Consider the following 14,826-nt stretch of genomic DNA (forward strand, 5'->3'; position numbering starts at 1 on the left):
CAACATGCACTTTGTTTGAGCACTCCCAATCACACAGGCAATATTTTTGCCTTTTTAATCAAGTCTCATATGCAGTTTTACATTGAAAAACAATGTTTAAATACAGATCAGAAAGAAAAAAATTAAGCCGAAACCGGTTTGGCTCAGTGGTAGAGTGTCGGTCTGCGGACTGAAAGGTCCCAGGTTCGATTCTGGTCAGGGGCATGTTATGTTGGTTGCGGGCACATCCCTGGTAGGGGGTGTGCAAGAGGCAGCTGGTCGGTGTTTCTCTCCCATAGACGTTTCTAGCTCTGTCTCTCTCTCCCTTCCTCTCTGTAAAAAATCAGTAAAATATATTTAAAAAGAAAAAAAATTAAAAGAACATTTATGTAGGTAGCATCTTTCTTGAGGTACCTCCCTTTAAGAACAAGAGTTCCAGATTAACCATGTCATTGTTTTATTGTCACAATAGGTTTTTTCTCAAGCTCCTTTGAAATTAAACACTTACTTATAAATATACCCCTCTACAGTAAAGCTACTTCCCAACCAGAGACTCCACTTACATTATTTCTATGGACACATTTCATTTTCTCCTTTTGTCCAGTATACAAAAATCCCACCTTTTTGTCAGCAGTTAAAAAAAGGGAACCTAAAGGTTCTCAAATGACATTCCACCAAGTCACTAAAAGAAAGTCACCAATATCCTAAACTTTTTAAAGCAATAAAATTTTTTCTGTTCCAAAGCATATTTACCGACTGCAATTCAAACTCTACATCTCCATCAATATAATTATACAAAAGCATATTATGCTCTAAGAGAGAGAAAGTATTTCATTACAAAATATTTGCGATCAAGAAAATATTACTTGCTTTTAAATAAAAAATAGGAAAAGTGGCAGAAAAATAAATAAGTTTAAAGATGTACATTTTCACAAGTAACAAAAAAGTACACAAATAAAGAATGAAGCTAAATATGCATGAGCTTCCAAATTAATCTAGCAGTGCCCGCACAAATTTGCTATATGCAAGGTTCTTTAGACTCCTCGTTTCGTTAAAAAACAAACAAACAAACAAACAAAAAACCCCAGAAAACTAGACAGAGGAGGGTTTAGGGTTTCACTGAGCTGAATCCATGATACAAATAGCCAGTTGGACAAAGAATATATGTAACCTTGGCCAACTGTTGCTAGCAAAATCACCCCATAAATAACCTAAAATGTAACCCACCCTCTCCAAGAAATTTTTAAAATAAGAACTGGTCTACTCATTCTGGTAAAAATATAAAAATCCATGTTAAAATTCCACTATAAATGGGTCATTCCAGTTCAAACCTCACACCTGGGCGCTTTGGGGTAAACTGCTCTTGGCTTGCTGTTTTATAAAAAGCCCAACCCCCACCTTCAGTCAATGTGAATTACTTTTACATGGAACTCCATTTTTTTTTAAAAATCCACTTACACTCACATGTGGACGATTTGGCTGATTCTGTCTCCCTAAATCCCCTATCTCTTTCCTCCAGGCTTTTATTGATCTCCGAAGCCCCTGGAGATCTCCCGCTCTCAGCATGTGGGACCAGCCCTGGCCGTCTCCCCACTGTCTCCTACCTTTCTCTGCACCCCACTGAACCCCAACACACAGACAGTTACAGCAGAGGTAAACAATGTACCTAAAATAAACTCTAAAGACTATAAATAGTGTTCTAGAGGATTTTCACTGATCAGAAAAGTCCTATAAGTATGGCTCTCACCAGAACCTATGTTTAAAATGCAATCTGTTAAAACAGGCTGTTGCTGATATTAGAAATTTCACAATAATTATGTTACATAAAAGTATACATTAAGTATACACAAACAAGCCAAGCCTTGAACATTTATCATCAACTCCATTATAAAATATTGCACATGGTAGTCTTTTCCTCTGTCTATATGGGAGCAAAAAGAAAAAGAAGAAAAAACACGTCTGTTCACGCACTAGAGTAAGTCTAACTTGAAATATGGTGCCAGAGGCAGGTACTCGACGCTCTAGTTTGATGTGAAACTCAAACAGTACGAGCCCTGGTATTAAAGGGCAGGATGGGGAGGCATGTTCGTCTCAATCGCAAATCCTTGCAGTCAGTGGAGACTAGTCTGGCAGATACAGCACTGGTGGGGAGCCCACACTACTCGAAGGACTTCGAAAATGCGTGTCAAAGGAGCTCGGTGTAATCCCAACTTCACCTTTCAAAAAGTCATCATCTTCATCTTCCACCGCCTCCTATCAGGAGAACAGAGATTATTAACAAGATCACAAGTGGTTTGAAAAGCTTCCAAGAATTCCTTCCCTCAGGGATGTGCTACTTCTAAAAAGGTAAAGAAAACACAATTCAAAAGCTTCCCCCGGCCCTGGCCAGTCTGGCTCAGTGGATTGAGCATCAGTGTTCCGTTCGATTCGGTCAAGGGCATGCATCTCGGTTGCAGGCTCCTCTCAAGCGTGAGGCCTGGTCAGGGCTCATGCAGGAGACAACAAATCAATGTGTTTCTTCCACATCGATGTTTCTGTTTTTCCCTCTCTTCCACTCTCTAAAATCAGTGGGAAAATACCCTCAGGCAAGGATTAACAAAGAAAAACTTCCTCTGATGCACACTTCTCAATTGCTCACCACACACTGTCACTATTTGTTTAAAGTCAGATTTTTATTTATTTATTTTTTAAGCAGATTATAAGGTCAATATGGGCAGGTAACATGATATGTCATTCTTGTTCACTATTATAACTTTTGTATCTAACACAATGTGAATGAATAAATGGAGGCTTCAAACACAAAATATGAGGAAAAATAATGAGATTCCCAGTGATTCCTTATAAGACAGGCGCATAAAGTTGACCTTTAATGGGGAAATAAGTCTGCCAAACAAAAAAAGAACAGTGACATTATTTATTAGTGAATTCTAATTTTCTCCTCTGGCAATAACTACCTCACTTCCATCTGACATGCACTGGAAGGTATGCTGCATCTTTACCACCTACACACAAAGAGCTACAAAATTAATGGTAACCTCTATATAATTAAGGTGTTGCCTATAGTATCAACATAGTATATTTGCCATTGTTACTTGGTGGTAATGATCAAGTGATAAAGATCTAAATTTATTTATCTAATTTATTAATTTTTAATTAATCTTTACTCCCCAAAGTCAATGTGTGAAGTGTCTGGTTTAAATTATTCATCAAAAACACAAAAACTCTTTTCATAAGAACATATCCTGAGCTTGGAATTTTGCAAAGGCACAATGTATAAAATGTCCTATTTAAAAAAAAAAAAAAAGTTTTATTGATTTCAGAGAGAGGAAGGAAGGAGGAGATAGAAACATCAATGATGAGAGAGAATCATCGATTGGCCACCTCCCACATGCATCCCACCAGGGACTGAGACCACAACCTGAGCATGTGCCCTGACTGAGTATGTGCTTCTGGTTCATGGGTTGTTGACACGAACCACTGAGCAACACTGGCTGGCCAAAATGTTCTATTTTTAAGTATAACATTGCTATTTACTACTTGACTATAATGTGTAACCACACAGGAGATTCCCAAAAAGCATATTGAATCACAAATTTACCTTGTTAATGGGTTTCTTAAACTCCTGAAGCTCGTCGGCACTTAGGTCTTCCCATATCTGATAAATTGGATCAATGAATTTCTTTGACCTGTCAACAAAGATCATATTTCACAAATCAAGTTAAATACTGCAGTGAAGGTCAGAACATGTTGGCTCTTCTTTCACAAGACCTAGTACCCGAAATAAAGTGAAAATTATGGCTCAAATATTAAGTGTCAAAAAATACTCTATGTAAAAACTGTAACTCATGTGGCCTCTACTCTATAAGACTTCATCAATTCATATAGGTGGAACATATTTCTTTCTCAAGTGTAAATGTTTCTCAATTTTGCATAGACTAGCAATGAATTATAATGTGTCCAAATGGAAAAAAAATTACATTATTCTAGAACTTCCTTTTTTATTTTTTAAAATATATTTTATTGATTTTTTTCTAAATTTATTTATTTTTTTACTTAGAGAGGAAGGGAGAAGGAAAGAGAGAAACATCGATGAGAGAGAAACATCGATCAGCTGCCTTCTGCACACCCCCACTGGGGATGTGCCCAGAACCAAGGTACCCCTTGCCCGGAATCAAACCTGGGACTTTTCAGTCCGCAGGCTGACGCTCTATCCACTGAGCCAAACCGGTTTCAGCTGGAACTTCCTTTTTTAAATTCTTATAGCAATTTACTAAAAGTAAGTCTGGGGAAAAGGCCTGCCTGGCCCTGGCCAGTGTGACTCAGTGATTAGAGAGAGCATCACCTGTGCATCAAAGGGTAACAGGTTCAATCCCCGAGCTCGACTGGAAAAGCAACCATCTGATATCTCTCTCTCTCTCTCTCTCTCTCTCTCTCTCTCTCTCTCTCTCTCTCTCTCTCCCTCCCTCCCTCTCCCTCTCCCTCTCCCTCTCCCTCTCCCTCTCCCTCTCCCTCTTCTTCTTTTCTCCCTCCCTCCCTCCCTCCCTCTCTTCCCCCTGTTCCACTCTCTCTAATAAGCAATGGAAAAAAATATCCTCAGATAAGGATAAACAACAAAACAAAAATTCTGCTCCCTTATACAAATACAAAGTTAAGACTGGCTTATTGACTTTCCAGAATTATCCATCAACATAAATCTCTTGGCTTTTATTTAGCCTGTGCAACAGCATGTGGTCTCTAGAGGAAGACACAAGTCACTGGCAGAAAATTATGAGCCATGAAAAGACAGCATCCTCCCTGCTGGGACACCTTTAAACCAACAAGTTTAAAGGAAAACAAAAATAAACCAAAAACCTTTAGTCTCAACTTGTGTTCCTGATGGGGCAAAGATCTGCAAACCCTAGTGTGCCTATGACACTCAGCAGTCAGTCTCTAACAGGCATCCTCTGCTTTGCCTGTAAAACATGTGCAAGATGACCATGGCTTTACGAACGGCTAGAAATGGCCAGCCACATATGACAGAGAAACTCTACATCCCAACCTTGGGAAAAGCAAACACACAGTGCATTTAAGTTCACGACAGGCTGACTGTGTTAGGAGCACCCACCTCTTAAGCACACAAGGATCGAAGGGGAAGAAGGTGTCAAGTGGGTTTGTGCAGGTTTGCACCGAGTCCCCTCCAGCTGTACTTCTAATAACTGGTAGCATCTGGCGATTGTTCCTCTCAATGATAGTGTAGCAGAAGACTAACTGGTATTTACTATGGAACAAGAAAAACAACAGAGGCATTAGCTTGCTGGAATTACTCTGCATGAACATGCTTGTTCGTGAGTGATAACTATACTGACCACACAGTTACTGCCAAACATAACAAGTGCAAGAAAAAAAGAACATAAAGCAGAAAGTGATGCTTTTAAGAAAACTTTCCTACTTTGCAAAATAGCTGTCTTTACTTATTTATTTTTAAAGTCTATAAAAGAATTAGGGATTGGTGAAAGGGGATTCAGTATTTACTGAGGAGATAGTATTTGATGATGGGGAAATTTGGTTTTTGAAGAAATGAGGACAGTAGTGAAAGAGGATGACTAAGTCACAACCTCAGAAAATGGTAAAGAAGAGAATAGGAGTAAACATTTAAATATATTGAAAAACTCACAATAAAAAAATATTCTATCTCCACATGACTTGACAACTTGAATCATTATCAGATGGCTTCTCTGACATAAGGATTTAAGCTCACATCTGCTACTCTCTATCTCCTACCCTCCTCCTCACAGTATTCATTCAGGTCATCTCAGATTCTCAGGTCACTATTGTAATTTTAAGTGACATATGTTTATTTCTGTTCTAGAAGCCAAGGATCACATTTGACTCTCTACTCCTGGTGGGAGGGTAAATTGGCAAAACCACACTGGAGTACAGTGTGCAATCACTGGTCAAGTTCACAATGTGCATCTCTTACAACCCAGCAGCTACACGTCTGAGTGACAGGAAGCGTGTGCCTTTGCACCAGCATACACATACAACTGTGTCGCTAAGCTGCTGTTACTGATACTGAAAAAGGAACTGCTTAATAACAAGGAATCAATTTTTAAAAATCATTAGAACATTACAGAGCAGATGTACAAATTGACAATGCATCTTAAAACCATTAAGTAAGCAAAAGCAGGAGCTACAGATGATACATAACTTCCTGGACACAGAACTTTATTTCAATCTCTTCTCTTAGCATCACACCTCACTCTTAACCTCCATTGCTAACTCCAACCCAAACCTAGTGTGCTCATCTGACCAGTGTGCTCCTCCACGGCAACCCTTACTCCCCACCATGAGCATATTCAGGGGGCAGCTGCGTCATCTGCTTTGCTTCATCTGTCCTCACCCTTCCTGTTTTCCCAGGAACCTTTCACCCACTAAACACTATTCCTTGTTGGTCTCTTTACATCTTTTGATTCTTTACCATTTTTGAGATCTCAGGAGAAAGTAAACCTCAAACTAGATATCCAGCAAAGGAAATAAGATTGCTGAATGAGAGCAGTAAGTTGTCTAAAAGGACTGAGGGATGATTTTTTTCTTATAATAGCACAGATTCTTATCTGTTCAATATTTTAAGCTATGATCCTGTCCTCATATGCTGATTAAATGTCCAAGATCTCCAATTCAGTGTCTATGTAAAGCAGAATAGTTCAGTAAATGCTTACAAAGGAGCCAGACTGCCTGCATTCAAATCTCAGCTCTTCCCCAGTCTAGCTCTGACTTCACAGAAGTAATTTAATCTCTCTGTGCCTCCATCTTCCTATTTATAAATGGATTAATATTATGTCCATAAGATTGTGTGAATTTTCAGTAAGTTCTAAGTAAAGCACATAAAACTGTACCAGGCATATAGTAAAATTACGCATTAGCTATAGCTACAAGGCCCGAGATAATTCAGTCCCTCACTAAACCAGTCCCCTATTGTTGGAGATTTATCTCATGCCCAGTCTATTTTTATTACTATTATAGGAGTCACTCTAATAAACATCGTTGGTTTCTACCTCTCAGGTTACTAGTTGCCTTATGTATTTCAAAGTGTCTAGGCTTCTGCTCAATTATTACTCTCTGCATAAAGATTAGCACCAAAATATAAAACAACTGGTGCACAACAGTGTTTCCTGCAAATATTGGGTTACTGGTTTTTAAATGTCTGTATTTTACTTAACTAATCTTATTGAATTGTTTCACAGAAATTTAATGGAATTTTACAACAACAATCTTTAATAATAAAAGGGTAATATGCTAATTAGACCAGATGTCCTTCCAGACAAAGCCGAGGCCAGAGTGAAGCCGCGGGGGTACAGGTGTCTGCCAGCAGCTGGAGGTGGGAAGCTGGAGTCGGCAGCCGGGGGAAGGCAGGCCTACTTTTGCACGAATTTTCGTGCATCAGGCCTCTAGTACTGATATAAATTTACTTGTAAATACCTTCCACCAACAAAGTACAAATAACTTACCTTGTAATTGCAGCAAAAAAGTTAACTACCGAGGGCAGACAAATCTTCAGAGGATTTAGTTGACTCATCACTATACGTTCAAAATTTAGACTTTGAAGGTACCTCAAACCTTTGATTAAAAACAAAAGGTTTTTAAAAAGATACAAAAATAACAGTCTTAAAACAGCACAGATTTTTTTTCACGGGTTAGAAAAAGGACTTAAACATTGTGAAACTGCTTTAAATAAAGGTCCATGTAGCCTGGCCAGCATGGCTCAGTGGTTGAGCACTGTCTTATGAATGGGCACAAGCTTAGGTTGTGGCTTTGATCCCCATCATTGATGTCTCTCTCTCTCTCTCCCTCCCTCCCTTTGTGAAATCAATAAAATATATTTTAAAATAAATAAATAAACTAAAACAAATAAAGGTCCATGTAGATAGTCATACAATGTGGAGCCCAGAAGAATGTCATTAGGCTTAAGCACTAAGCCAATTTTGACTAAGACAATTTTTCTAAAGAAAACTGTTTCTTCTTTTTTTTTTTTAATCCTCACCCTAGGATATTTTTTTCCATTGATTTCTAGAAATAATAGAAGGAAGAGAGGGGGGAGGAAAGAAATATCAATGTGAGACACATCTATTAGTTGCTAACTGCCTCCTGTATGTGCCTCCCCAGGCTGGGGTAGCTGCAACCAAGGTACGTGCCTTTGACTGGGAATTGAACCCAACCTTTTGGGCTACAGGCTGACACTAACCACCGAGCTACTGGCCAGGGCTGATTACTCTTTTAAAGATCCAGGACTTCAAAGAAAGCAAACATTCCTAGTGGGCTATCAGCTTGTATGACAATTTGAAATTCAGATATGTAAGCACAGCATATGCTGAGATTAAAGGCCATATGATTTTATTTCAGCTAACAACCATGAAATCATTAAAAAGTTCTGGCAACACGATTGAGTCTCCAATCCCTGTAGAGTGTGGAAATTTCTCCTTCTTGAATTCCATATACTATGTGTGGGTGTATATAGTCAATCTGACAAGCAATCAAAAAAAAAACAAGCCCATAAGACCTGCACATCTTAAATTACTAGTAAAATTGACCATATTTTTGAATGTGCATTAGTTGTTTGTATTCCACATTAAAAAAAACAAAACACACACACACAAGAGAACTATGGATTTAGAATGGAAAATTAGACAGATTTCACTGTCCTGGAAATAATAAATATACTTATCTCCTATATCAGTAAAAGAAAGATACCATACCTATTTTAAGAGGTAAGCAGACCAACTTGTGCTTAAATACTTCTGTTAAAAAATTCTTTGATGTATATATTGATAAAAATTACTAAAAATGAGATGTCAGGTTCATCCGATATAGCAAGGTTAAGGGTTTGATCCCTGGTCAGGGCACATACAAGAATCAATCAATGAATGCATAAATAAGTAGAACAATAGATCGATGTTTCTCTCTCAAATCAATCAAAAACTTTTTAAATGGGATGTTATGGCTTAGAAGAAATACTCTTTTTACCAAGAACCTTACCACTTATTCACACAGAAATGTAGAGATTTTACTTACCTTGTGATAAAGCCTTGTCCTATCACTAGTTCATACAATTAATTTTTAAACCCCACATCTTTTCAGAAGTATACAGATGTAAATAAAAATATGTAATGCACACAAGTTTCCGTTTAGAGCTGTGCTTCTCAACTCAAGGCAATTGTGCCCCTAGCTGACATCTGGCAGTGTCTGGAGACAGTTTTAGTTGCCACAAGAGGATAGGATGGGGAGGGGTGCTAGTGCCATCTAGAGGGTAGGAGGTGAGGAGGCAGCTGCTAACCGTTCTACAATGCAAAGGCAGCCTCCACAACATAAAATTATCCAGCCCAAAGGTAAGTGCACAGCTTAAGAAACTCAAGTGTAGAGGAAACAGCCTATTAAACCATTTGAATTATTCATGACAGTAAAACAAAACATTTAAATTTGTTTTGTTTAGCTGATATCGCTACCAGGAGGGTCTTCAACTAAAATTTAAAATAACCCAAAAAACAAGCTTCTCCTGGTAGATTTAAATAATAAACCCTTAGACATTAGCAAAATTGAAAACCAGTCATTTACTTAAGTCTTTAGATAAAGGTGCATAATCATTATGAACACAGCTTTACAGCCATCCTCGCCTGGTTTCAATTTCCAATCCTGCCAATGAACTACTCCCCTGTGCTTTGGTGTCTTCTGTCCAGTGGGGATGACTGCCCTTCACTGGGCCGTCACAGGGACAAGGAGGTGCACAGGAAGCTGAGCATGGTGCTGGCCCAGTGCAGTGCTTGGCCTCCCGCCTGAAGGGCATCCTCACATCTTACATGACTCTGGATGCCACCCTCTAAAGGTCCTCAACCTCAAACCCATCAGCTTTTCAGAGGACGCTTAAGGAAGTGTTAGGGGCTTATATGCTGCTTGAAATAATTTATAAAAGTTTGTGTGCAGGTGCAGTTTTCTGACTCCAGAGTTTTCAACAAATTTTTAAAAAAGTAACAAATCTGCATTCTAAAGGGTGACTAGTACACAGGAAAATCCAGTTCACATCCACCAATCCCACATCACTGACCTTCCTTCAGGTTTCCACTTAAAAGTTGCTTGTGTCTGAAAACAAAAGTGTAGAACACAGCTTGGCAGGCAGAGTAAAATGGTCCATGTAGAGCAACATCACAAAATGCCTTTTTTCCTGAATCCTGGTCATTTAGGTATATGTGCAGCCAATTTACCAAAAGATCTAGGCATGATTTTACAGTACTAGAGAGAAGAAAAATTCAAGTCAAATCCACTGGCTTCATAAAAAAACTACAGTGACAGAAAACACAATGCCTCTCAGTGCAAACTAAAAGTCAATCCTTAGGCTTCTTTATATATTAGCCAGGGGCACAGAGGAGAATCAAACGAAGGAAATGCAGGGTAGGGTGGGGGGACAATAGGCCCTAAGAACCCTGGAAGTCCCAAGGGATGAGATGGACACCAGTTTCTCATCAACACAGAAAAGCTTCTCCAATGCTCCCTCCACCCCCCAATCCTCTTAAGAGAGATTTGGCAAAAGAACAGAGGGTGTTTACCAAAAGCTTGCAAGGAAAAGAGAAATGCTTTCACCGTTCCCTATGGAGTTCTAATGAAGCCCTTGTCAACGATTCAGGACAGAATGGCCAAATAGCTGTAGTTGTTAAGGGTCTCCAATAGCATCCTTGCCCAAAGATATCTTCCTGGATCACTGGAAGAAATAGGCTTAGAGCTGGCCTCCTACATAGATTTTTCTGTTACCTTTACAAGGACTTTTTCTTCAGCTTTAACAGACATAATTGATTCAAAATACAAATTAAAAAATGAGAAACCTATAAAAAGAATCAAAATAGTATACAACACTGCACACTACCCATGGAGACAAATGAATCTTCATGTTCAAGTACAGCCATTCTAAACAGAGAGCTTTACATGAGGTTTTACATATAAAACAGGAAATGTTTTATTTAGAAATTGCCTCTAAACATAAGGCAGATACTTCTCTGACTTGAGAATGCTATAATCTTTTAAAGCAATATACATACACACCACACACACACACATACATACATACACTTGGAAAAATTAGGTTACTTACATAAGAGGAATAAATTTAGCTCTTGCCAAAAGGCTTCCTATATAATTTGCAGCAGCTTGCCTGATGATGGCAGGATTATTCGGATCCTGCAATTTTTTCCAGAGATGTTCCAAAAATGCTTCTGCAAATCCCTATAATAAAAGAAGGTGTTGGTCTGGTCTTTTTATTTTTTTAAATACATTTTATTGATTTCTTACAGAGAGGAGGAGAGAGAGATAGAGAGCTAGAAACGTCTATGAGAAACATCGACCAGCTACCTCCTGCACACCCCCTACCGGGGATGTGCCCGCAACCAATGTACATGCTCTTGACCGGAATCGAACCTCTCAGTCCCCAGACCGACGCTGTACCATTGAGCCAAACCGGTTTCGGCTGGTCTGGTCTTTTTAAATGCTTAAGGTATTCTAGCTATCTGAATCCTAAGATTTTTAACTCACCAATGTAGGAAAGTTCTGGTACCTCTGTTATATCGCTAAATAACAGTTGTCATGGTTCTTATTTTTAAAACACCTTGAGATAATATTAAAAACAAAAGGCTCCCGAGCCGAGACCGGTTTGGCTCAATGGATAGAGCATCGGCTTGGGGACTGAAGGGTCCCGGGTTCGATTCCGGTCAAAGGCATGTACCTTGGTTGCGGGCACATCCCCAGTAGGGGGTGTGCAAGAGGCAGCTGATCGATGACTCTCTCTCATCGATGTTTCTAACTCTCTATCTCTCTCCCTCCCTCTCTGTACAAAATCAATAAAATATATTAAAAAAAAAAAAAGGCTCCCGAGCATTAAATAATCCAATGGATCCCAAAACAAGCTAAGAATCAAAATCAACCTAACAGATTCAGTAGGTTTGTGACAGGGATTTGCAATCACCTATTTTAAAAGCTCTACAAAGTGATCCTGACTTTTGGCAAGAACTGGAAACCAGCAATAATCCACATGCACATGGAAACCCCTCCTGCAGGACCTTTCAGAGTTCAAAGTAACCTTCCAGTGTTTGATTGCATGTATTGAATTTGACCAGTATGTGAGTCACTTGACTAATTACGCCAATCACAGAAAAAGACAGACCAGTGGTCGGCAAACTCATTATCCAACAGAGCCAAATATCAACAGTACAACAATTGGAATTTCTTTTGAGAGCCAAATTTTTTAAACTTAAACTTCTTCTAATGCCATTTCTTCAAAATAGACTCGCCCAGGCTGTGGTATTTTGTGGAAGAGCCACACTCAAAGGGACAAAGAGCCACAAGTGGCTCGCGAGCCTCAGTTTGCTGACCACGGAGATAGACTGAGTAAGCTTCTGTTTAACAAAGACTGCAACTTCCAATTTCTTCCAAATAGCTCTTTTCAAAAACTATTAACCTCTACTTTGACACAGACTGACTTTAACCTTCTTAATCATGAAAATACCGATTGTTCTAGAAAGCTACAAAATAATTACAAATGAGTAGAATCTTCCAATCATTTTTTTAGAAAACCTAACCCTAAAGTTATAAAATATAGATTAAAGAGTTAGTTTGGGCTACACAGGATCAACTAAGAGAGACTTAAAAAAATGAAGTTAAATATCCCATCTGAGATTCTAATCCAGCACCACCTAGTGGACCAAATGCAGGATGATGTTTTCAGAGCACGTGGCTGAGCTGGAAGACAGCAATAACAATACCCTCTGCTCAGCTCTATACTACATATTTAAGGGCATGTACTTTTTTTTAAATGTATTTTATTGATTTTTTACAGTGAGGGAGAGGGACAGAGAGTTAGAAACATTGATGATAAAAATATTGATCAGCTGCCTCCCGCATGCCCCATACTGGGTATGTGTCCACTACCAAGGTACATGCCCTTGACCGGAATCGAACTGGGACCCTTGAGTCCACAGGCCGATGCTCTATCCACTGAGCCAAACCAGCCAGGGCGGGCATGTACTTTATTAATGGTACTAGTAAAATGAACCCACAAAGAAAGAAAAACCTCATGATCTCCCTTCCCTACTCCCACCACCCCCAATTTTTAAGGGAAAACATGGGCAAGAATAAAATAAGCTTATGATAATATTGACATACTCACCAATTTAAAGCTACAGAGATAAAACATGAAAAACTGAACGTGGCAGGAGGCATGGGTGGGCAACAGGAGTTTATCAAAAATAATTATGAGCTCTCGATATAAATCCTTTGTTTTGTTGATATCAATCTTACCTATAGAGAAAATATGGCATTTCAGTTTTATAAATACATTATTTTCAAGTTTTATAATACATTATTTTATTAAGGAAAAAAAAAACATTAAGAAATAAAACCATTAAGAAATGGATGTATTTGTGCCATTTTTATTTTGCACAAAATTTCCTTCTCAAGTGTAATAACTCAGCTCTGGCAGGAAGCAGGCCCTCACCTCTCACATACTGCTCTGATGCCACAATGTGAACCCTTCAAAAAGGCAATTTTACAATTCATGGGGCAGAAGTCCTTTATTCCAATAATCCTACTACTAGGTACATATTAAAGCAAATGACTATGATAATGTACAAAATGCCCCATGCAACTAAACGTTCCATGAAGACAAAAAGCAGAGGATTTGTCCACTTCAGTACCAAGACCCTCTACCTCAGTTCTAACACTGAGCGCCATATATCTATGTCTACTATACCATTCTTAAATGTCTTGTGATTTTGATGCAAAAAATTCGGTCAATGCATTTTTGAGGCATTCTTCATTATTAAATTTTTTTCCAAGAAGAAAGTTTTGCAAAGCACGAAACAAATGGTAATCAGGAGAATATGCAGGTTGAGGGAGAACTTCCCATTCCAACTGGCGCAGTTTTTCAGCAGTGATTCTTGCAGTATGCGGTCGTGCATTATCGTGGTGAAGAATTACACCCTTCCGATTAATCAGCGCGGGTTCTTTTTCTCTTAAAGCTTGGGCTAACCTTTCCAATTGGGCACTATACACTGCACTTGTAATGGTTTGGGTAGATGGTAAAAGTTCATAATGAAGAATTCCTTTAAAATTCCACCAAACACACAACATCACTTTTTTCCGCATGCAAGTCAGGTTTTGGCGTGGGCTGCGGAGCCTCATTTTTGTCCAACCATTGAGGCCACCTTTTCAAATTAACATACAGCACCCATTGCTCATCTCCGGTAACAATTTGCTCTAAAAACGGCAAACGGTTTTGACGAGAGAGGAGTGAACTGCAAATTGTGACTCTTTGATTACGGTTGTCGGTCAACTCATGAGGAACCCATTTTCCAAACTTTTGGACTTTGCCAAGTGCACGCAATTGATTGGAAATGGTTTTCTGTGAACAATTTAAAGTTGTCGCAAGCTCTTGTTGGGTAATTTGAGGATTTTGCACCAAAAGAGCTTGAAGAGCTTCTTGATCAAAATTGGACACACGGCCTCGACCACTCTTGTCATCTAACGAAAAATTTCCCTCGCGAAATTTCTCAAACCAACGCTGGCATTTTCTGGCGCTAACTGCATCTTGACCAAGAGCACTACAGATGTTTTTTTGCAGCCTCACTTGCTTTTCTTCCTAATTGGAACTCGTAAAGCATGCAGTGCCGAATATGCTCTTCATCCGCCATCTTCTTAGCCCTAGTTTTGCAACAAAAACCAAACACAAACTTTTTCAAGCAAAACTTGTTAATTGCACTTCACACGTTCTGTAGATACCACGTGTTTGAAGGTTATGTCAATACAAGTCAACGCCAAGCAAGATTTTAAACGAAT

General features: G+C 38.9%; 1 protein-coding gene across 5 annotated transcripts in view; it reads right to left on the reverse strand.

Moving 5' to 3' along the window:
* Positions 1 to 419: 419 nt before the first annotated feature.
* RRN3 (RRN3 homolog, RNA polymerase I transcription factor) overlaps positions 420 to 14,826 on the reverse strand; it is a 32,530-nt gene continuing 18,123 nt past the window's right edge. For 4 of the 5 annotated variants that reach the window (XM_036410876.2, XM_036410877.2, XM_036410878.2 and 1 more), the window contains 7 exons: positions 13,160 to 13,290; positions 11,093 to 11,223; positions 10,055 to 10,239; positions 7,467 to 7,575; positions 5,084 to 5,236; positions 3,578 to 3,665; positions 420 to 2,232 (listed from right to left, as the gene is read on the reverse strand). In XM_036410876.2, coding sequence (XP_036266769.1) covers positions 2,101 to 2,232; positions 3,578 to 3,665; positions 5,084 to 5,236; positions 7,467 to 7,575; positions 10,055 to 10,239; positions 11,093 to 11,223; positions 13,160 to 13,290 — 929 coding nt within the window. In that variant the 3' untranslated portion in view covers positions 420 to 2,100. The remainder of the gene's footprint in view (positions 2,233 to 3,577; positions 3,666 to 5,083; positions 5,237 to 7,466; positions 7,576 to 10,054; positions 10,240 to 11,092; positions 11,224 to 13,159; positions 13,291 to 14,826) is intronic. The other variant, XM_045571284.1, reaches the window with a different exon arrangement.

The sequence above is a fragment of the Pipistrellus kuhlii genome, unplaced genomic scaffold, assembly GCF_014108245.1.
Source record: "Pipistrellus kuhlii isolate mPipKuh1 unplaced genomic scaffold, mPipKuh1.p scaffold_m20_p_4, whole genome shotgun sequence".
NCBI lineage: Eukaryota > Metazoa > Chordata > Mammalia > Chiroptera > Vespertilionidae > Pipistrellus > Pipistrellus kuhlii.